The following is a 23,015-nucleotide window of genomic DNA, read 5'->3' as shown; positions in this document are numbered from 1 at the left end:
TATCTGTAGTCCATACTCACAGACATACATTACTGAACAAGTAAGTGTGAGAGAAGTAAAAAAATCTCCTGAGCAGAAGAAATCCAAAATCAATGTAGATACTTCACTCTCAAGCAGGTGAAGCATAACTCCCTACTCCTTAAATGTGAGTTGTACATAGGACTACCTTCAGAAAAGTACCGTATGGAAAAGAGGGGAAAAGATTAACTTTGGTGGGGGAACCCAATAAACACTACCTCAACCAGATGATCAAGGTCAACATCAACAGAGGTAAGTCATGTTGACGTGTGATGTGACATGATGAGGATTGCACTTTACCTTTTTCGGTTTTCTTCTTCAAAACCCATAAGCCCAGTCTAACCATGAGAAAAACATCAGTCAAATCCAAACTAAGGGATGTTCTACAACTCCTCAAAATTTTATAAGTTATCAAAAACAAGAAAAATCTGAGAAACTGTCACAGCCAAGAGGAGCCTCAGAATACCTGGTGACTAAATGTAGTGTCCTGGATGGAGTCCTGGAACAGAAAGAGGACTTTAGGGAAAAACTGAGGAAATCTGAATAAGGTATGGACTTTAGTTTTTTTTTTTTTTTTTTTCTTTTTGCGGTATGTGGGCCTCTCACTGTTGTGGCCTCTCCCGTTGCGGAGCACAGGCTCCAGATACGCAGGCCCAGCGGCCATGGCTCACGGGCCCAGCCGCTCCGCGGCATATGGGATCCTCCCAGACCGGGGCACGAACCCGTATCCCCTGCATCGGCAGGCGGACTCTTAACCACTTGCGCCACCAGGGAGGCCCATGGACTTTAGTTATTAATAGCATATCCATATTGGTTCATTAATTATAACAAATACTAATGTAAGATGTTCATAATAGGGGAAACTGGGTATAGGAACTCTCTGTATTATCTTTGAAATGTCTCTGTAAATCTAAGACTGTCCTAAAATATAGAGCCTATTAAAATAAAATGTATTTTAAAAATGAAATGCTATCTTCCTCCCCAGATCCTCCACCTCATGCAAAGTTGGGCAGGATGGAGCGGGGAAGATTTGCAGAGTGCAGAGCTAGCTGTCCCCAAGGAATAAATGGAACTTTGGGTCACCAGGCGGGTCTGAAAACCCCAGTCAGGATGCAGCCCCTTCCCCTTGGGCAGGTCTGATGTGCATTCGGACCCAAGGACACACTCTCCACAAGTGATGGGCCACTGAGGTCTGAGGCGCACAGTGCCCGACCTGGCAGCTTTGGGCTGGGCTCTTCCTCACCTGGCCTCCTGGAGCCCTTGGCTCTAACCCCTGAACTCCCCAGTTCTGCTGGGGGTTGTCTAGGGGAATAAAGACTCCCCACCCCACCTGGCAAAGCCTGGTCCTAGGAGAAACAAGGGGAGGGTTGAGCTCAGAGGTTAGGGGCCCGTGTTGAAAAAGAGGGAAGAGGGGGACATTTTCTGTGTCCCCAGTTGGGAGGAAGTGCTCGTCACTCTCTCCGTGGCACTTTCAGAGGGAGGGAGCTGAGTAGCCAGCGTTTCAGACGCTGAGCGGAAAAGCGTTGGGATTTGCAAGTGTTATAGCGGGGTCTGGGCTGGGAGAGGAGGGTTGGCGATGCGGGCAGTTGCAGATTTAGCACCAAGCTTAGGAATATCCAAGGAACTTGAAGATACCCCACGTTTTTGTAGCCAGGAAACTACTATGACTTTAAACTCGGCGGCATGTGCTGCCAGCGAGTGGTTTTGGCGAGGTGGCCAGTGCGCTCTGGAAAGCTGAGGGCTGGCAGGAGATGGGGCTCGCTGGAGAGAGGGAAGATGGGAGTCAGAACCCCACAGCCTACAGGGAGGTGCCACGGGGAGGGGTAGAAACAGCCTGGAACTGGCGTTTCCACCCCCAGTGAGTGCCCAAAGGCCGGGGTGAGGTGTCAGAGCAAAGCCGTCGGTCTCTGTTCTGGCTGCGCCCTGCCCTCTCCAGCTTTACGCACGGGCTTGTCTTGTCTGCTGGCCCCTTGAAAAGGGCAGGGGAACTCCAGCGGCCTCTCCTGAGGACAGATCTTTTCCCATAGCTACAGGGCTTTACACCAGGGGCTCCCAAGGGCAGAAGAAGCCAGCGGTCAGGGCTCTACAACAGGGCGAGGGACAAGCAGGAATGGCCATGGGCGGACTGGAGAGGGGCGCACAGGCTGGCTGGCGGGTGGCAAGACCTCTGAGTTAATGTATAATTGAGAGCAGATGGCAGGGGCTGGCGGCAGCCTGGGGCCTGGGCCCAGTGAATGAGGGACAATTAGCCCCAAGCCCGGGGTTGGGGGGTGGGTAGGTTGAGAGAGTCAGACAGTGAAGGCAGATATTTGCTCCTCAAACAGTCTGGTGCGTTGGGCAGAGGGCTGAGTGGCTGAGCCTCTGGGCTGGCTAGGCCCCCCTGCCACGGCCCTTCCTCTCTTCTCCCTCCCCCCATCACCTCTGGGTCGAAAGCCTCTGTTTGTTCAGACCCAAGAGTGTGTTGTAAAGGCGGGGGGAGAAGGTAGTTTATGGGGGAAATCGCTGCCACCACCATCTGCCAGGTCTTGTCCCTTCTCCCCCTGACACCCCTATCTCCACCCTCACACAGCTGTCTATGGGAATAGTGGGTCTGGACATGGAGCCTTTGGCCCCCAGATGCAGGGGCAAAACAAGAGGAAGGGATGAGGCATGAAAGGAGGACTAAGATTAGAGCTACCACATGCCTTCCTTGGGAACTCCTCTCCCCCAGGCATGGCTGAGTAGAGGGACCAGCAGTCCCAGCTGCCCTGGGAGTGAATGGCCTCTACAGCCACCAGAGCGTGTGCTGTCCTGCCCCTGGTGCTGAAACCGCCTGCTGCAGTCTCCCCTGTCCCCGAGGGCTCCAGGCTAGCCTGAGGATGCTGGAGGAGGCTGGAAGAGAAGGGCAGGCCATGTCAGGGTAAGAGAGAAAACCCACTTCTGTGATATATTTGGCTCTGCTTTGAGAATAAGAGTTCCCAATCCTAGGATCAAGTTGAGCATACAACATCAACACCCCTGCCCCCCAAACCAAAGCATTTACCATTGAAACCTATTCTTCCCCACTCTGGGTCTAGTGTTGGAGCACCACACCCTGCTTACTTTCAGCCTGACTTCTGAGAGGGTTTCACAGACTCCAAGGTATGCGATGGACCCAAAGAGCTTTCCATGCCAGCTCCTTCACAAGGGGTCTGCCCGAGAACATGGTGGCAACAAAGCTTCCATGCGCTGGGGGCTTTGTTTCCCTTCCAGCTACTGGTCCCCCCACCTGAACAACAATCCAGATAACCTGTGGTATTCTCTGTGGGAACAGGAGTGTCGTTCATAACTCACAGTCTAAAAGCACCAAATCCCTTGTAGAATGGAGCCTGAAAAATCAAGGAATGGATAAACACCCCACCTGCAACCTAACTCCCTTCAGAGGCTCATTCCCTCCATTGCTCCTGTTGCCAGTGTTCTAAAGTCCAGGGTACCCCAGTTTCCAGGCAAGAACTCATCCTGGGCATCACCTCAGTCAAGGAGCCAGTTGAAGGATTGGTGAGGACACTCTTGGGAACTGGTGTGATGTGTGATGTGTGATACTCTCTCTATGCACACCGCATTCTCTCAGAGATCCATGAGCCAACTTGACCAGTATTTAGGTGTTGGTCTATATACCCATTGACCTTTTATAGCAATGCACATAGGACCCAGGAGTTGACCCAGAACCCAGAAGTGCATTCTGGCTAGGAAGCTGTGTCTGTGGCTCTGGAATTCATGTTTGGGCTTCTGTGCATTCAGAGCCTTGGGGACACAGTCTGAAATTCCCCACCCTCCTTATTCCCCGTTCCCTTCAGGAGTACTGGCCCCCGAGTGGTTGTGCTCAGGAGCCAGGGGGCCTGCATGAGACTGGCTCTGTACCTGCTTCAGGGTGGCAGGTAGGCACAAGGTGGGCTCTGAGGACTTTCGGTGGAAGGACACAGTGGGTCACTGGCTGTGGTTTGCCGGTGCCAGTCAGCCCCATGCACACCTCCCTCCTCCTCTCTCCTCTGCTCATGGTCTGTGACATCACTGGCTGCTCCCAGAAGGCTGCCCTCTGCTCCTGAGCACGGGCTTTCTGTGGCTCTGGACCCCCTGGCAGGACTGAAGCAGGAGCAGAGTGGAGGCTGTTAGCAGGACCAGACCACCACCATCCCTGGAGCCTGCAGGGGTCTCAGGAGCCCAGGCCAGGAGACTGAGACCCCCCCCCCCACCAAACAGGTAGCTCACTGCAGGCTCATTGTCTGCTCCGCCTCTCATGCTGGTTCCATGTCTTTGTGTGGCCAAGCCAACCTCTCTCGTCCTTTGTCTTTGCAGTCACCACCCTCCTGCCCCTTCGGCCCCCTCTCCTGCTCTCCCACCTTGCGAGGACCAGTTCTTTCATCAGACAAGTTCATATGAACGTTGGAAATGTGTGGTGCGGTGACCGGGGATGGCTTTCTGTTTTGAGTTGGGGTGATTTTAGGTTTGGAGATGAGTTAGGCTTGGATATTGAACCTGAGACCCCACAGCTCCTCTGAGCTCTGATCACTCACGGGGGACACAGTCCTATCGAGGATTCAGGGTTTGGCTGATTTTCTGAGCTTCCACCTGCCCCTGCTATCCTGGCATAGCCTTTACATCCCCAAATTGACTTTCCTCTCTCTGTTGCTTTGGAGGCAGCAGGGGTGGAGGCAGAGAAAGAGAGCCTCAGGATTAGAAGCTGGAAATTGCAGCTTCTGAGGAGGGACTGGCTCCTAAACCTCCTTGAGCTTTACTCCCTGGGTGGCCCCTGATTTGTGGGAACCCCAATTTCTGCCTCACTTTTCTTTTTGGAGAAACCTCTGCCTTCCTTCCTGACTTTCTGGAAAGATGAGAGCATGCAGGGGAATGTGTCTCTTACTGTCTAGAGAGGAGTGAGTAAAAGCTGATTTGTCTCCTAAAATTTATCAAGTCGCTCTGGCTGCCATAGTCTTTGTGAGTTCGTTGTTGTTTCCCTCACGCTGGTCCCCTCTCCCTGGTTGCACTGTAATCTCTTGGAGGGCAAAAACCTTGTCCCTATTCTTTTTACTCTCTTCATCTTGAACAACCAGCTATGTGCTCAGGATTAATACCTTATTCAGTAAATAATTGCAGATTAGTTAACTGAGCCAAGATGCCATGGTTATTACAGGAAAGTTCTACGCATAAGCTATTCTCTGGGGGGACCTCAAGCCCTGCCAGGGGTCTAGGCATGAACGGAGGTGGCTTCAACTCCCATTACTAGCAGATAAAAGCAAGACGGACATGGTGGCCCACAACCTGTGTCCTGGGCTGCCAAGAGACTCTCTCATGCTCACACTGGCTTCTATACAGGTCAGAGACAGCTCCCTCCTGCTTCTCCCTCTCTCCCTTTGACGTGCCTTCGGTAAACGGTAGTTGCAAGAATGAGTGTTTGGTCCCAGAGACTTGGGCTCTGAAAGTATGAGATCTAGACCTCTCCAGAGTTAACAGGAAGCAGCAACCGCAGGGGGTTAGAAGCTGTCAAGAGAGGTGTCTTCCGGGAGAAACCAGGACTTCAGGCTTGTTCACCTCTACTTCCAGGGGGTGGGACCCAAGCCTCAATGCTTGGGGGTAGAGCTGAGCCCTGGTGTTTCCCCAGACCTTCTTGGAGAGTATCAAAAACCTGAGCAAGACCCTCCCATGAGGTGCTCTGAAGGAAGCTTTCTGGCTGGTGGTTAGGAGAACAGAACGTCAGGACCTGCATGAGAGTAAAGGCAGAGCCTTGAACCTGGTCCCCAGCCTCAGACCAGGGCGATGGAGATCTTTGGTCCCTGGTGCCCTCTCTGGCTGGGCATAGCATCCTGAGCTTAGGAGGCAGGACTTGGTCCCAAGTGTATCACCTGGGTGGCTGATAAGGCTTTTGAGGGGTCAGAGGCGACAGTGGTCCGTTGGGAAAAGGGAAAGCTTCATCCATTTTTACCTGACCTCTTGTATGGAACATGTGAGAAACAGAGCCCTCCCAACCTCCCAGGCCCTTATCAGGACATCCAGAAAGATCCAGTCCTCTGCTGTCTCTATGATGTTTTAATTCAAAGGCTTAGTAAAGAGAAATTGAAGTTTTGTAGCCAATCTACTGGCAAACTTTAGAAACCTTACCCTCTATCACAAAACACCCCAAGGCCATTCTAAGCAAGAGATTCCGCCCAAAGAACCCTCGATTATTGCAGGTCCAGCCTCAAAAACAAAAAAGGAGCTCCCAGGAGGAACTCCGCTCCCCAGTCTTCCCAGTTCCTGCCCTTCTGTGAGGAGGCCCAGCCTGGAGCATGCTGCAGGACGGTAAGATGCCCAGGAGAAGTGGGAAGAACAGGGTTACATAGGAGGGCGGGAACGGCTCCAGGCTCTGCTTGCATCCACGTGGGTTCATGTGCCCTCAGCCGGCGTTCTGTGGGAGCCCCTCCCAGTCACTCCCTCCCCGCTCCATCCTGCTTCCCTTAGACAATAAGGACCAGTGCATGTGGCCAAGGAGCAACGGCTCACCCATGAGCCAGCTCCCAGAGAAAGTGGCATGTCTGGGGGGCCCTGGGAACAGAAGGGGAGCAGTCCCCTGGAGGGAGGATTTTCTCTGTGGTGGGAAGCCAGGCTAGCGGGGCCTGAGTAACCCTCTCCCAGGAGGGTCCTCCATGCTGCAGGTGGGCTGGGGAGAGGGGAGACTTAGGGTACGATGCCTCCTTCTCCTGCCCAGGGATCAGCAGTGTGAATCAGCTGGGGGGGCTCTTTGTGAATGGTCGGCCTCTGCCCCTGGACACCCGGCAGCAGATCGTGCGGCTGGCCGTCAGCGGGATGCGGCCCTGTGACATCTCACGGAGCCTTAAGGTAGTGTGCTGGGACCTTCACCCAGTGATGGGCACAAGAAGCTGGGAGAAGCGGCCCCTTTAAGGCAAGTCTGGGGCTGTTGCAGACTCGGAAGGCCTTTGGGGCTTGGGCTGCTTCCTTGAGGGCTGGGAGAGGGAGCTTCAGGGTTCCAAAGGTGAGGCTAGACTCGACTCTGGGGCCTGATTCAGTCAGTGTCACTTTGCCTGGTAGCTTCCTTCTGTCCCAGGGACACTCACCCTCTGCCCATCATGCCTCACCTGTCCCTGCTTCTCACCTGACCCAGGTATCTAATGGCTGTGTGAGCAAGATCCTAGGGCGTTACTACCGCACAGGTGTCTTGGAGCCCAAGGGGATTGGGGGAAGCAAGCCGCGCCTGGCCACACCACCTGTGGTGGCTCGAATCGCCCAGCTGAAGGGTGAGTGCCCAGCCCTCTTCGCCTGGGAGATCCAACGCCAGCTCTGTGCCGAAGGGCTTTGCACCCAGGACAAGACTCCCAGTGTAAGTGCCCACCCCTCCCCAGAACCGGAACTGTGGCTGCCAGACTGGTTGTCTGGGGAGGGAGAAGAAGATCCCTTCTTACTTGGCAGTGGGGCCTCCCAGGCTGGGGGGCGGGGCTTCTGGGCTCTCTTCTGACCCAGAAGTTTCTCTTCTGAAAAGCGGTGGTGGTGAGACAGGTGAGAAGAAGAAAGCGTGGGGCTGAAAGGAGGCTGCCCTTGGGAACGATGTGTCGGCCAGGACAGAGGAGAGAAAGGATACTGGGGAAACATCCTCAGGATGCAACCTGGGCTGGGCACCGTTTCCCCACTCATCATCCCACATCCTCAGGTCTCCTCCATCAACCGAGTCCTGCGGGCCATACAGGAGGACCAGAGAATCCCCGGGGCACAGCTCAGGTTGCCAGGTGGGTCTTGGAGCTGCCTCCAGGGATGTTCAGAGCCAAACCTAAGCGTTTTACAGCTCTCAGATTCCTTTCTTGTTCTTTCTTGGATCACCCTCACAACAAGCCAATAAAGTGGGCCTCACAGTGGGTCTTATTCTCTCCTAGCAGGAAAAAATGGAGGCTCAGAGGAAGGGAAGTAACTTACCCAAGGTCACCAGCTAGTTGTTGGCAGGTCCTGGAACAGAGCGCAGCTCCCTAGGTCTCTAAGTTCACAGGATCTGCCGAGAAGGAGACAGGACTCGGCCTTCCACACCCTCCCCCTGCCTCGTTCACAGCTCCTCAGAGCATTTTTGAGGTGCTGTGGGATCAGGCAAGCCTGGCCCATCCTTGCGGCTGTCTCCCCCCACATGCTAAGCATGCTCCCACCATGGCTTCGACCCCTCCCACCCAGTGCCCCTGCGGCGACCCCCGAGTAACTGTGGATGCCCCAGCGGTGCGGCTCTGCTCTCACCCTGCATTGTGCCCTGCCTACAGCACCAGGGACGTGGGGACTCCATTCGACCGGAGGAATCACCATCACAGACCCGCACCAGCCACTGTCTCCCTTTGCCGCTGTTTTGGCTCCAGTTCCTCCAACGCCACCTAGTGGCTCCGAGGCGCCCCGGGGTCCCCACCCAGGGACAGGCCACCGGAATCGGACGATCTTCTCCCCAGGCCAAGCTGAGGCGCTGGAGAAAGGTGCCAGAGCTGGGGCGGACGGTGGGCCACGGAGGCAACGGCCCGGAGGCCTGCGGGCCGAGGCTGAGAGCTGGAGGCTGTGGACGCCCCTGCGTCGGGGAGTAGGGCAGTTCAGGGCTGGCACAGGCGGGGAGTGGGGCCTTGGCCTCTCCCCGCGCCCTTGCTGTGTGAGCCTCCATCTCTGCAGAGTTCCAGCGTGGGCAGTACCCTGACTCAGTGGCCCGCGGGAAGCTGGCTGCTGCCACCTCTCTGCCTGAAGACACAGTGAGGGTGAGTGAGCTCTGCCACACAGCGTGCACACACCGCAAGGACAGAGCGCCTGGGCCGCTCAGGCTTCCGCTTCCGGTGACGTAGCGAAGGCGGCCGGAGGCGGAGACGGGCTGGTTCGGAGTAGGTCCTGTTGCGCTTCTGCTGAGCTTTCCCCTCCACTGGCCGCTCCACGCCTTGGCACTGAGGAAGGGGACAGAGAGCCCAGGCCAGAGCAGGAAGGGGGGACGGCAGGGCTGAGGAAGGCTCTGCACCCCGAGTCCAGGTCAGGAACACGTGGTGAGAGCAGTAGGTGCTGGGCCTCGGAGCGCACAGCCAGCAGCATCGTTCCTGCCCTCCTCAGATCTGGTTTTCCAACCGAAGAGCCAAATGGCGCCGACAAGAGAAGCTCAAGGGGGAAATGCGGTTTCCAGGTGATTTCTCTGCCCATCCATCCACTCACCCACCCTTCTTTCCTCCCTTCCTTCCTTCCCATCCATCCATCCATCCATCCATGCAACCACCAAACACTTACTCAGCACCTCCCATGCACCAGACACTGTGTTAGATGCTGGACATACACAGTCCCTGCTCTTCAGGGCTGCACTGCCCCCAGTTTACCATCCCTGGGATTTAATCCTTCTTCCATAGTCTCCCAAGACCCCGCCTTGGGAAGGAGGGCAGTTTGGGGCTGTAGCATCCACCTCCAACCGCCCCCCCCCAGAAGTCATTGCCTTTCCTAGAACCTCCCTGCCTCTCACCTCCACTCCCTGCTCCCCAGACCCCTGTACCTCCCTCTGGTTCATCCACCCTTACCTTGTAGGCGCTTCCCAGGACCTGACTGTACCAAGTGCCTCCCCAGGGACCATCTCTGCACAGGTATCCAGCAAGAGGGGGAAGACTGAAGGGATCACTGCTTGTCCCGTTCCCAGTGGGTGCCTGAGCTAGAATGCATGACTCCCCTGGGCCCTCACAGTACATGTTTCCAGAAAGTGCCATCCTCAGAGTTTACCATGTGAATGGCTCCCTCTGAAGCTGTTCAGGATACAGCCCCGGGGGTGGGGTGGGGTCTTGCAGCCCTGGGGTCCCAGTCGTGCTAAACAGTAGGCATCACTGGCAGCTGAGGGTTTCCTCTTGCTTTTTCTAGCAATCCCCCGGCAGTGTGTCCACAGCAGTCCTACCTGCCCTGGAATCCTTGGCTCCCTCCAGCTCTCCGCGGTTCTGGGGGACAGCATCAGACAGATGTCTGAGTGACACTCCACCACAAGCCTGTCTCAAGCCCTGCTGGGGTAAGAATCCAGGCCAGGCCTCACTCCTGCAGGGTGTAGGGAAGGCTAACTGACTCCTTGACCCACGGGAGGGCATGGATCCCCAGTCGGGGTCATCAAAGGAACCTCAATACAGCTTTCCTCATTCTTTGCATGGCCCGTAAAGTTGGGGAGACTAGTACCCCTGAGTCTATACTATCATTGACGGCCATAGCGGGCAAAGGGGCTGGGATGGAGATTCAAGTATGTATATCCAGTGTAGAGAACCGATGTCCGCCCCTCTCCCCATCAGTGACTTTGAGGGGTGGGGTGGCAGCAGCAAGCCCAAGCTCACCCTCTCTTCATCCCTACAGGCTACCCGCCCCCCACAGCCGAGCTCCCTGGATTCACTCCTGCTTTGCCATCCTTGCCCCTCCTTCCTCTGCCCCCATCGCCAGTCTTGGTACCCATCAGGTCTTGCTCTGGCCTGGCTCCCCACTTCGAGGTCTGGGATGAGGGAGGCGGTCCAGAGTGGAAAGGAGATGGGATGGGGAGGATCTGATACCGCCTGCCCAAGCAGAGCATTGCTCCTTCCTCCTTCCTGTGTCTCCTCCTCATCTGTGGACCTTGCCCTTCTTACGTGTCACCTGATGGCAGAAGCCGTGCCCACCCACTTCTCACACTGGCCTTAAGACGCTTCCAGTTGGCAGTGATAAAAACATCTTTTAAATTAGCAGTAGTTCTGTTGTCCATCATGTTTTTCTCATGAGCACTCATAATCCCACCCCTATATTTAACAATTATAAAGTTTGCCATCGGGCTTCCCTGGTGGCGCAGTGGTTAAGAATCCACCTGCCAATGCAGGGGACACGGGTTCGAGCCCTGGTCCAGGAAGATCCCACATGCAGCGGAGTAACTAAGCCCGTGCACCACAACTACTGAGCCTGTGCTCTAGAGCCCACGAGCCACAACTACTGAGCCTGAGCGCCACAACTACTGAAGCCCGCACGCCTAGAGCCCATGCTCCACAAGAGAAGCCACCACAGGGAGAAGCCTGCGCACCGCAACGAAGAGTAGCCCCCGCTCGCTGCAACTAGAGAAAGCCCGCGCGCAGCAATGAAGACCCAGCACAGCCAAAAAAAAAAATTTGCCATCTATCTATCTATATGATTTAGTTATCTATGTAACTATCTAGCTATCATCTAATATATTTATGTGTCTATATAACTAGGTATCTAGCTATTATCTATCTATCCAATCTAATCTTTGTATTTATCTATGTATATATATATATATATATATATATATCTACATATGTACGTAGATATGTATCTATCTTGGTGTTTGGGTGCTCATATACCCACATGTATGCACATATAACACATACACACACTGATAGTACCTCGTGGCACGTCACCCCTGAGTCCTCCAGCATGCATCTCCAAAATATAAGGGAAATTTTCTTACATAACCACAATACCATGACCACATCTAAGAAAATGTATAATAATTTCTTAATCTAAGAAGAGAGACATGGGGCTTCCCTGGTGGTGCATTGGTTGAGAGTCCGCCTGCCGATGCAGGGGGCACAGGTTCGTGCCCCAGTCCGGGAAGATCCCACATGCCGTGGAGCAGCTGGGCCCGTGAGCCATGGCCGCTGAGCCTGCGCGTCCGGAGCCTGTGCTCCGCAACGGGAGAGGCCACAGCAGTGAGAGGCCCGCGTACCGCAAAAAAAAAAAAAAAGAAGAGACATGAACTCTTCAATTGCATATGTATTTTTTTTTTCCCCAACACACAGAGTGGAAATGACCCTTTTTTAATTCTGCTCATCCCTTTATATGTGCTCTTGGGGCATGTTTGCTTGCTTCTTCTTGGCTGTAAGTTCCAACTCATCTCAATTTTGTCTCCCTGCAGAGAAATCTCTAGGCTCCTCCTGGGAAGCCTTGGGATGTAGGGAAAGAGAGGGCTATGGGGGGAAAGGGGTAAAGAGGAGATATTTGGAATGGGGGATGGGCTTATCCCTCCAAATTCTTTCCTTTTTGAAGAGCAGGGGATGGAATGATGATGGTGCAAAGCAGGGTAGGGGGGGACTGGGGGCATGTTTGTTTACTCCCGTCTGTGACAGGTACAAGTGCAGAAGTTGTCCTTCAGGAAGTCTCTTTATCATCAAATACTCTAGAGCTGTGGGGCTCAGTAAGTAGCCACCGACCACATGTGGCTATTAAAATGTAATTAAAATGAAATAAAATGAATAATTCAGCTCCTCAGTCACACTAGCCCCAAATCAAATGCCCAGCAGTCACATGTGCCCGAGGTTACTGTATTGGACAGTAAATTCTATAGAACATTTCCATCAGCACAGAAAGTTGTATGGGACAGCATAGCTCTAGAATGAAATTCCGAGGGTAATAGAGTGCAGCCTGCCCCGCCCTGCCTTCTCTCCCCTCAAGCTGGGGACCCTGCTGGACAGACTGCTCAGGGAAATGGACGAGGTTTTGTGGGGTGACAGCATTCACAGTACAGCTGAGAATATGCCCGTCACTTCAGCAACAAAACTGACCTCAGCAATGGAAGCAGCTGTCATCTGAGGCTCCATGGCTGAGCACCATTCAAGTGGAGGATGGATGACCACTTTGGGGGAGCAAGGCATACCAATGTGCGTGTGTGTGCGTGGGTGTGTGTGTGTGTCCCCGGGCACATGCATGCCCATGCATCTGAGTGTGTAGATGTATTTATGGAAAGCTGAGGAAGGGGTTCTCCACTAAATGACCCCCCCAACGTCTTATCTCTGAAGATTATATTCCACTCCACATCTTTGGCCTGTTCTTAATGTTCTGCAGGAAGGGAGATGCCCTGGTCTCTAGTGTTTGCAACCTTTTTTTTTTTTTTTTTTTTTTCCTTTTTTGCGGCACACAGGCCTCTCACTGTTGTGGCCTCTCCCGCTGCGGAGCACAGGCTTCGGACGCGCAGGCTCAGGGGCCATGGCTCACGGGCCCAGCCTCTCCGCGGCATGTGGGATCCTCCTGGACTGAGGCATGAACCCACGTTCCCTGCATCGGCAGGCGGACTCTCAACCACTGCGCCACCAGGGAGGCCCTGCAACCTTTTTTTATTGGATTAAAATGTTTACAAAATTCTTTCATATTCTTGAGGAGAAACATACTTACAGAAACTTGACATCATTTTCCTCTATCCAAACAGAATCTCTCTCATGTTCCGGTTTCAGGTTCTCTTCTCAGTGGGCTTATAAACCAGGCACTGATTATGGGATGATGCAATAGGGGTCAGGCATCACTGGTATTTGAGAAATTTTTAGGAACTGTCTGGATGCTGCTTTATATAATACTGGGTTAACAATGAGAAAAAATTTCCCTTTTCCACTCCCTTTCAATTCTGATTGTGTCAAAGAGAAAATTTTCATTTTGGTCCTACTCTTTAGCCCCTCTGTAACAGTTGCTAATCTACTTTTTGAACAGAGGGAAAGGGAGTCTCTGAGCCTTGGTCAAGGAAGGGAAATCTAACTAAGATTTGAAACATCACTTTGTTTTCATTGTATTTCTTTTCATGGTCACTTTCTATTCATGGCAAGTGATTCTGGTCTTCCATTTTATGATAGTGATCAAAATATCCCTTTTAGGGCTTCCCTGGTGGCTCAGTGGTTGAGAGTCCACCTGCCGATGCAGGGGACACGGGTTCGTGCCCCGGTCTGGGAGGATCCCACATGCCGTGGAGCGGCTGGGCCCGTGAGCCATGGCCGCTGAGCCTGCGCGTCCGGAGCCTGTGCTCCGCAACGGGAGAGGCCACAACAGCTAGAGGCCTGCGTACCGCAAAAAAAAAGAAAAAGAAAAAGAAAAAAAATCCCTTTTAAAATAAATGTACTTAATAGTGTATGTCGGGGCTTCCCTGGTGGCGCAGTGGTTGAGAGTCCGCCTGCCGATGCGGGGGACACGGGTTCGTGCCCCGATCCCGGAAGATCCCACATGCCGCGGAGCGGCTGGGCCCGCGAGCCATGGCCGCGGAGCCTGTGTGTCCGGAGCCTGTGCTCCGCAACGGGAGAGGCCACAGCAGTGAGAGGCCCGCGTACAGCAAAAAAAAAAAAAAAAAAAAAAAAAAAAAAAGAGTGTATGTCAAGAAAGACATTAATAGGGTAGACGGTAGGTAAATAAAAGCCAAAGTTATGAAGACAGTGCAAGAATGACAGTCATTTTGGAAACTCTGTTTTGATGGAAAAAGCCATGGACGTTAGGGTCTGCTCTAATTGAAGAATTGCATCAGAGGTCCCAGTCATGGGCAAATCACCTCAGCTCCCTGTAAACAGTGAGGTAGGCAGTGATGGGGAAAGTACCTGTTGTGTCCAACTGATTGGATCAAAGGTAATGATAAGGTGGGATGGTTGGTAAGCTTTGGAGGGAGGGTGGGCTATAGAGGCATAAGCTGTTATGACCATTAATAATCCTTCCTTTGTTCTAAGCCAAAAGAACATCTAGTCATATCTGGTTTCTGAATCCTTCAGGGGAAGGCTGGATCCTCGTGGGATCACTGAGAAAAGTCTAGTGGTTCTGGAAGGGATACAGAGAATCAATAGAAGAATAGGTTACCATTTGGTCTCCCCTCTTCTGGATAGAACTTGGAGTGACTGAGGTCTCAGTCGCCACCCACATCCACACCCCTACTCACAAGTCAGAGGCACACCAGGGTCTTGGGGGTGGCCTTTTGTGTTGTATTGTTACTCGAAACAGGTGTTTTGCCAAACTGGGTAGGAAAAGTTGTGTAACAGATATTAGTCTCATGGATCTTGACTCTGAGGTTCCTGTTCGGTTTAGTGTAGTAGTTTCTCCTGGAGGATTTGGATTTTGGTAGGTGGCATCCCATTGACCTGGGAGGCAAGTGGATATAGAAACCTTCAGTCGGTCATTTGCTGATCTTTGGCTTTTAGGAAAAACCTGGTGAGATCCTGTGGGAAGAGAGAGAATAAAGTGATTTGTTCCATTCTTGATGAGGGATCACAAGGACAGAGGTGAGGTTAGTTTATAGGAAAAGGCAGTAGAAGTGATTTTTTAAAATCCAATGAGCGCTGCAAAGTTGCATCAGAATTCACAGGGAGACTACAGTCAACAGGTTAGATTTACTAAGAATTCAAACTGGATCGGGGGAGATGTCTGATAGAGTGAGAGTGTGCTAGGTGCCAGGCTGTTTACTAAGCATTTCACTATCATCAGCTCATGTAATACAATAATACCACGAGATAAACACTATATTGCCATTTTACCCACAAGAAGCAGACTTTGAGAGGCTCATTTGCCCAACATCAAACAAGTTTAACTGATAAACATCGAATTAGAACCCAGTTCTGAGTCCAGAAATGAGCTCTTAACTACTTTGATACACTGTCTACTAGAATGTTAGGCCTGGAAGGAGCCTGAGAAATTTAGTTTGATCCAAATACTTCATGGAATAGATAAGAAAACAGGCTCAGTGGGATTTCATTGTATTTTCCCCAGTTTGCCACAGTTAAAAGGTTTGTGCAGAAAACTGGTAGAAAATGAAGGAAAAGAGTGAATGTACGCGGGCATCTCTGTCTAGAGGCATATGGTCATTGAACCTTCACACCACTCTATGAAGTAGATATTATTCCCATTTTACAGATAAGGAAACCAAGGCCTAGACATGTTAGAGCAATTTCCCTGGGGTTACAGAGCTAGTAAGGACCACACCTTTTAAGTTTTGGTTCCAGGTCTAATACAATATCAAAAGCTATCTCTTTCTGCAACATCCTCATAAGTTCCCAAGCCAGGAAAGCGAGGTCGATTGTGAAGGGACGGGGCTAAGAGCACTGAGGTGCCCTGAAGAGTTGTGAACAGGGAATGATGGGATGGAGGCAGCATCTTAGGAAAGTGAACTTGGGGTGGAGAAGATACCGGGTGGGAATGGGCCTGGCGGCAGGGAGTGCTGCTGGGGAGCCCTTGTTGCAGTGTAGGCTCTTGGTGGAAAGCTTGGAACCCCGCCGTGGAGACAGCAATGAAGAAGGAGCAAGCACTCAAGAGGCACTGTTAGGAAGTACCTGAGTTTTCAGGGTCTGGTGAAGGGAATGTAAGGGAGGAAGGAGAGATGGTGCCGGGGTCTTGAGCCTGAGAGTTTGCGAGGACGGCAGTGCCCTAGATGGCCGTGGGGAGGGCAGGAAGAATCACCTTTGAAGGGGAGGGGGAGGAGGCTGATTTGGAGGGGATGGCAGGATGAAGTCAAGTCAACTGTCAATCAGGAAGTTGGAAAGAGAGAAGGTTAGACTTCAGGAGAAGGGTCAGGGCTGCAGATAAATATCTGGGTGCCATCAGCACCCCAAGGATCCAGGGGCATAGGGGTAGAAAGTGCATAGGGTGGAAAGAATACCCGCCAAAGTTACCCGTCTTCCCTACAAAGGGGGCAAAACTCCACATCTTTTTTTTTTTTTTTTTTTTTCTTTTTGCGGTATGCGGGCCTCTCACTGCTGTGGCCTCTCCCGTCGCGAAGCACAGGCTCCGGACGCGCAGGCCCAGCGGCCATGGCTCACGGGCCCAGCCGCTCCGCGGCACATGGGATCCTCCCAGACCGGGGCACGAACCCGTATCCCCTGCATCGGCAGGCGGACCCCCAACCACTGCGCCACCAGGGAGGCCCAAAACTCCACATCTTAATGAAGAGAGAGCTACACAGGTACACCTCATCCTGTGCCCTGCAGGCTGGCTGGCAAGCACAAGTGTTGGCGTGACATAATAGTGAGAAACCTAAATCTGATTCCTGTCTCCAGCGAGTCTCGGTCTAGAAGCCCTGAGAGAAAAGGCACAGATTCACAATAAATGTGTGGAGTTGATCAAGCTGTCAGACAGAAGTCAGCCTGGGCTGCCTTTTGGTCTAACTGCCACCTGCCTCCCCACCCTCCTCTCTTCTTCTCTTGTTCCTCAGCTCCCGGTCCCAGACCCCCCGGTCCTTACATGCTTTACCTTACCTAGAATTCCCAGACACACTCTTTGGTAATGTCTCTGCTGTCTGCCAACAGGGTGCCACTTCGGTCAGATCGCATGTAGAAGCCATTGGGTGCCAGCACCGTGAGCAAGTTGCTGCCCTGAAGCTCTATACCGAAGTTGAGGGCAAACTTTCCCCAAGGGCGAAAAGTGCCAAAGGGTGTTATTGACCAGAAGGACCCACCCTGTGCTGAGGAGAGAAGAGATCAGGTTGGTGGGCCATTCTGGAGGAAAGCCTCCCTCAGTACAGCCTCTGAGAGGCTGCCAGGAGGCACACCACCCCTCCTGGACCACCCTACACTGCCTGTGTTGGCAGATCCCTCTCTAGAAACACAGGAGGGCTGGCTTCTGTTCTGCACCCCCTCCCCCCACTCTGGGGGCTTTGAAGTGTAAAAGCAAACAGAAACTCTGCTTTTCCTTTTATATAAGTAGGCCCTGAGTGGCAGGCCCTGAAGTCTGAGTTGGGGCTAAGGCTGGGTTAGACCATGAACCCAGGGGTGAAGATGAAGAGCTACTCACCCTGGAAGTGGTAGATGCCCTGGCGGCAGGGCAGCAGGTGAATGCAGTCGGGCTGATCCATATTGCACTGCAGGAGGTTTTGTTCTGACGAGGTGCCCACATACCCATACCGTCCCCTCAAGGCGAGGAAGGGGCGGTTGGCTAATCGAATCCCAAATTCCTCATTTGGGCCTGGAAGAAACAGGAAGAAGTTATCTGGATGGGCTGCCTCTAGGTGCTTTCCCAGATGGAAGCAGGAAGACGGGCACTGATGGCAGAAGGGTGTCATCAATTATCTTAATATTTAGTGAAGACTTACTGTGTGCCAGGTCTCACGCTAGGTGCTTGTGAAATGTTTGTGAAAGCACTTAGTACAGCGTGGAGGCCAAGAAATTTTAATATTCTTCCTTCCTTTGAGATGTGTGAATCTATTTAATCCTCAAGATAATCCTGTGAGCCAGGCAGGTTGGCTGTCACCTCCACTGATGACGGAGACAGTGAAACTGAGCCTCAGAGAAGTGGTCTGCCCAAGTGATGATGAAAAGTCAGTGATTCAGCAGATACACAGACCCAAATCTTCTGACCCCAACTCCAGTGGTCTTTCTATCATAACCCCTGCTCCCTCTGAAAGCGTCTCTGACTTGGAATAACCTGGCAAGGGCTGCTTCGCTCACCTGGAATGGTGGCACTGGCCATCAGCAGGCCATTGGCTGCGATGCCCAAGAAGCGTCCACTGGGAGACTGCAGGATGATCCTGCCACAATTCCAGTGCATACGAAAGAAGGTTTCAGACTCCAGCTGGTGCCCATCAGCCATCACTGTCCTATGGCGCCTCTGGAGAGAATATTGAGAACAGAGAAGGGAAGCAAGGACCCAAAATCTCAGCTTTCTTCTCAATATTTTTATTCTTAGACCCTCTTTCCCACATCCCACCCTCTAGCTTTTTTTTATTCTCCCAAGGTACGCTTATGCCTTCAGATGCTTTTTGGAAAACATGTTGTGACCTCAGCTCTCCCACTTCTCCAGTCTGTGCTGTATCCCATATGGAGAGAAACGAACCTTGGCCCAGACTCCAAAATCATTTCGAAATGGATCATAGTCATAAACGTGAAAGCTAAACTATAACCACAGTTTAACTATAAACATCTAGAAGAAAACGTAGGAGAAATTCTTTTCAACATTGGGGTAGACAAGGATTTCCTGGGGCAAGAAAAAAGCACTAACCATTTATAAAATGGAGAAATTGGACTTCATCAAGATTAAAAACTTGCTGCTCAAAAGACACTATTAAGCAAATGAAAAGGCAAGACACAGATTGGGAGAAAACGTTTACAATACATAAATCTGGCAAAGGACTCATGTTAGAACACAAAAAAACTCTTACAACTCAATAATAAGGCAACCCAATAACAAATAAACAAAAGATCTGAATAGACACCTCACAAAGAAGATATACGACCAGCCAATAAGCACATGAAAAGATGCGTGGGGACTTCCCTGGTGGTGCAGTGGTTAAGAATCTGCCTGCAATGCAGGGGACGTGGGTTCGAGCCCTGCTCCAGGAAGATCACACATGCCGCGGAGCAACTAAGTCCGTGTGCCCCAACTACTGAGCCTGAACTCTAGAGCCGCGAGCCGCAACTACTAAGCCCGCACACCACAACGAAGAGTAGCCCCTGCTCACTGCAACTAGAAAAAGCCTGTATGCAGCAACGAAGACCCAATGCAGCCAAAATTTAAAAAATAATAATAAAATAAAATAAATTTAAATAAAGGGCAGCCACCAAAAACACTGAAAAAAAAAAGATGCTCGACATTATTAATTATAAGGGAAATGCAAATTAAAGCCACAATAAGATGGCATTACACATTTAATTTTAGAGTGGCTAAAATTAAAAACACAGACAATACCTAGTATTGGAAAGGATGTGGAGCAATTAGAACTCTCATACGTTACTGGTGAGAATGTAAAATAGTACAATCACTTTAGAAAACTGCTTGACATTTTCTTAAGAAGTTAAACACACATTTATCATAGGACCCAACAATTCCACTCTTACGTATTTGCCCAAGATAACTGAAAGCGTAGGCCCACAAAAAGGCTTGTACACGAATGTTCATAGCAACTTTGTTCATAATGGCCCAAACTGGAAACAACTCAAGAGTTCATCAACAAGTGAAAGGATAAGCAAATTATGTTTGTGTTTATGAGTAGAGTTATGCAATACTACCCAGCAATAAAAAGGAACGAACTACTGATACATATGACATCATGGACAAATTTCAAAAACATCATGCTGAGTGAAAGAAGCATATATACTGTAATTACTGTATGATTCCATTTATATGAAATTCCAGAGTAAGCAAACCTAATCTATAGTGACAGAATATATACCGGTGGTGGTGGGGAGGGCAAGAGGGGAGGGGATCTGACTGAAAAGGGGCAAGAGGGAATTTCTGTGGTCGTAGAAATATTCTCTAACTTGTGATATGATTGTAGCATGATTGCATACATTTGTCAAAACTTATTGAATTGTACACTTAAAATGGGTGCATTTTATTGTATGTAAATAATGCCTCAATAGGGCTTCCCTGGTGGCACAGTGGTTGAGAGTCCGCCTGCCGATGCAGGGGACGCGGGTTCGTGCCCCGGTCCGGGAGGATCCCACATGCCGCAGAGCGGCTGGGCCCGTGAGCCATGGCCGCTGAGCCTGCGCATCCGGAGCCTGTGCTCCACAACGGGAGAGGCCACAACGGTGAGAGGCCTGCGTACCGCGCAAAAAAAAAAAAAAAAAAAAGCCTCAATAAAGTTTAAGTTTTTTTTTTTAAAGAGGCCCCATTGAATGAAAGTGGGCCCATTGGATGAAAATGAATGTTTATTGACAAGGACCTCCACACTTTACCTCACCATCTGATCATCTGCCTTGAAGAAGGAAAAAGTGTGTCTGGAGAGGGAGAGCTCAGGGCTTAAGGGTTCTCTTACTCAGAAAGTCAAGGTCTCACCTGGGCTAGGTAGCAGCCATTGGCTGAACGAAGCTGCAAGGTGGGGCTCTTGTTGTCACATTCAAACTGGAACAAGGACATTGGGGTTACGTGCTCAGAGGTGGCACACACCTCCACGTCTGCAGAGGAAGAACACATCAGAAGAAGCCTGAGTCTGGCCTCAGCCTCAGTCTCAGCCCCTCCTCCACACTTCATGGCTGGTATTCCTTCTGCTTTCCCTCCTCAGCCTTCATCACCTTCATTTGCACCATAGTGGCCTGGAGAAGACCCAGGCCACTTTCTCTCCAACCCCTGCCCCTGGTTTAAAGCCCTTCTCCATGGCAGCAGAGATCCTCTTGGGACCTCAGGATCTTCCTTAGCATTAGTTTCAAAAATCCTCACTGATCCCAAACACACTTTCCTCTTTTCAGCAGCCAGCCCTCCCTCCCTCTATGGCCGTGTTGGACCCAGCACTTGCCATAGACAACGGAGAGAAACTTCCGAGTCTTGGACCTGAGGCTGACCCAGGTAGGGCAGTGCTGTAGGATGAGCCACTCCTCGCCCTTATGGGGATCAGAGCCCAGGCTCAGGAGCAGGCGTGTGCCCTGTGGATACAACATGCCTCCTTCTCCATCACTCAGCGCCACAAACCCTCCAGGCCGCACTTGCATGTGGAAAGCTGTCTGTGTTGAGCGTTGGGAGACCAGCCGGTCTAAGTGGGACAAGAAGGTGTGTGCAGAGGTCTCCAGGTGGTAGCATCCATCTTGGAAATGCAACAGGAAGCCACATTCCTTCAGACAGGGAACTGGTGCGTCCACCCAGACTCGGCCCATGGTGGGGTCAGCCCGGGCATAGCGGTGGTTGAGGGGGCTGTAGAGGATCACGTGGACATGCAGGGCTGGCCGGGGGGTCCACATGTGGTAAGCTGAGAGGACCCGGGAGGTGCAGAAAACATCCTTGCCATCAGATTCCAGATAACGACCACTGATGATGCATTGGAGGGTCCATTTGCCACTGCGGTGGAAGCGGATTAGGAAGCATCCATGATGGCTTGTCCTTGGCCGGCCACAGCACAGAGAACCATCTGCCTCACACAGAAGGTAGAAGCCCTGCAAGCTTCTTAGTCGAACCACAGCCTGTGTGTCATGCTTATTGCTCACTAGGACCTCCCAGGTCTGGAGGCATTGGGAGGGAGAAGAAGGAAATCAGTACTGCTGAGAGACCAGACCGAGGAGCCCTTCAACTATCATCCCTGGCATCACTCCAGCGCCTTCACTGAGGACAACCACCTTCCCTCCACATTGGCTTCCTTGCAGTCCACTCTTCTACCCTCTCATCCAGTGGTAATCTACAGATCTCAGGGCTCCTCCACCACTGGAGCCACAGGGCTTCTCAAGATCCCAAGAGACGTTCTAGATGCCCACTCCTCCAGATAATGGAGGGTAAAACTCCCTCTCTCTTCCTTGGTTGCTTCCTTAAATACCTAACTTTCAAAACAAATGCTTTTGTTTAAGTCTTACTTCTTTCTTTCTCACTGTTGCCCCTGGACAGCACACTCAGCCAACACGTCCGCCCCCCAAAACCACCTCTCCACCATGGCAGGAAAAAAGAAAGACCTCTTACAGGCAGGCCCGGGCTCCGGGGATGAGGATGGGAGCACACAGTCGAGATGGAATTGTCTGTTTCAGCTGTGATCAACCTTGTTATAAGCGAGAGGAACTTGCCACTGCCTTGCTCTATAGCACCATCCCGAGAGGCGCCAACATCATTCTCTAAAATGAAGACCAAATCTCTGAGGGCTTCTAGAGTACCCCAGTCTCAAACTACAACCAGAACATAGACTTTGCAGTATCTCCGCGGGTCCAACTTCCCGGACGCCCACAATTCTGCCTTCCAGCCTGGCCTCTCCACCTCTCCTTTCTGTGATAACACACCCACTGTGCTGGGATAGAGGGGAGGGAGCAGCCAGAGCAAGACAAGGTAGCAAAGCCAGGGCTGAGGCTTCACCTGATAGAATAGGGTTAGAAAGGGGGAGATAGAGCAATAGAGACCTGTGAGCAAAAGCCTGGCTTGCCCTGACAATGGCAGAGGCTAGTAAAGTGATTAGGTTGAAAGTGTATCCACACCACACACCACCCACCCACACACACACACACACACACGCCCACCCACCCACCCACACACACACACACACACACACCCTTGGGAAAAATGGTTCCAGTGCAGGTTTGCTTTGTTACCTGTCTCCGGCCCAAACCCTTTGCAGTAGCAGTGACAGTATTCTTGTATGTCTCAAAAGTGAGGTAGGATCCTGCCCAGCTGATGAGCCCAACCCTTAGGTCCTCGGCCTTGGGCTGTCTTGGCATCCACTCCACTTCATCCATGGGGCCGGCACCACAGGTGATGACTCAGTCCGGCCCAGCCTTCCCCCCAGTGGTGAGGTTCTACAGGCCATAGGGCCCTGAATCAGGCCCTTAGTGCCCCCTGGAAGATGTTCCCAGAGGGAACTTCCTAGGCAGAGGCTGGCCTGGGGCCCAGCACCTCTGTGACCCGGGAGCATTGTGACTGTGAGGGTT

The 23,015-nt window shown here is 51.8% G+C and overlaps 2 protein-coding genes across 2 annotated transcripts; one reads left to right on the top strand and one right to left on the bottom strand.

Moving 5' to 3' along the window:
* The first annotated feature begins 245 nt into the window (after nucleotides 1-245).
* On the top strand, nucleotides 246-10,477 carry PAX4 (paired box 4). Its single transcript, XM_060107735.1, is given in 11 exon segments — nucleotides 246-270; nucleotides 6,719-6,849; nucleotides 7,133-7,348; nucleotides 7,676-7,748; nucleotides 8,340-8,468; nucleotides 8,656-8,738; nucleotides 9,079-9,148; nucleotides 9,538-9,593; nucleotides 9,862-10,020; nucleotides 10,354-10,407; nucleotides 10,409-10,477. Coding segments are annotated over 11 exon segments (1,065 nt in total).
* A 6,466-nt stretch (nucleotides 10,478-16,943) lies between these two features.
* On the bottom strand, nucleotides 16,944-22,823 carry FSCN3 (fascin actin-bundling protein 3). Its single transcript, XM_060108729.1, has 6 exons — nucleotides 22,680-22,823; nucleotides 20,918-21,614; nucleotides 20,461-20,579; nucleotides 18,132-18,291; nucleotides 17,479-17,649; nucleotides 16,944-17,149 (listed from the first exon to the last, which is right to left on the bottom strand). The coding sequence occupies exons 1-6, from the start codon at nucleotides 22,821-22,823 to the stop codon at nucleotides 16,944-16,946; spliced, it is 1,497 nt and encodes a 498-aa protein (XP_059964712.1).
* Between the last annotated feature and the right edge of the window lie 192 nt (nucleotides 22,824-23,015).

Source organism: Mesoplodon densirostris, chromosome 9 (genome assembly GCF_025265405.1).
Source record: "Mesoplodon densirostris isolate mMesDen1 chromosome 9, mMesDen1 primary haplotype, whole genome shotgun sequence".
In the NCBI taxonomy this organism is placed as follows: Eukaryota; Metazoa; Chordata; class Mammalia; order Artiodactyla; family Ziphiidae; genus Mesoplodon; species Mesoplodon densirostris.
Note: the sequence above shows the minus strand (reverse complement) of the source record. Positions and strands in the feature narration are given on the sequence as shown.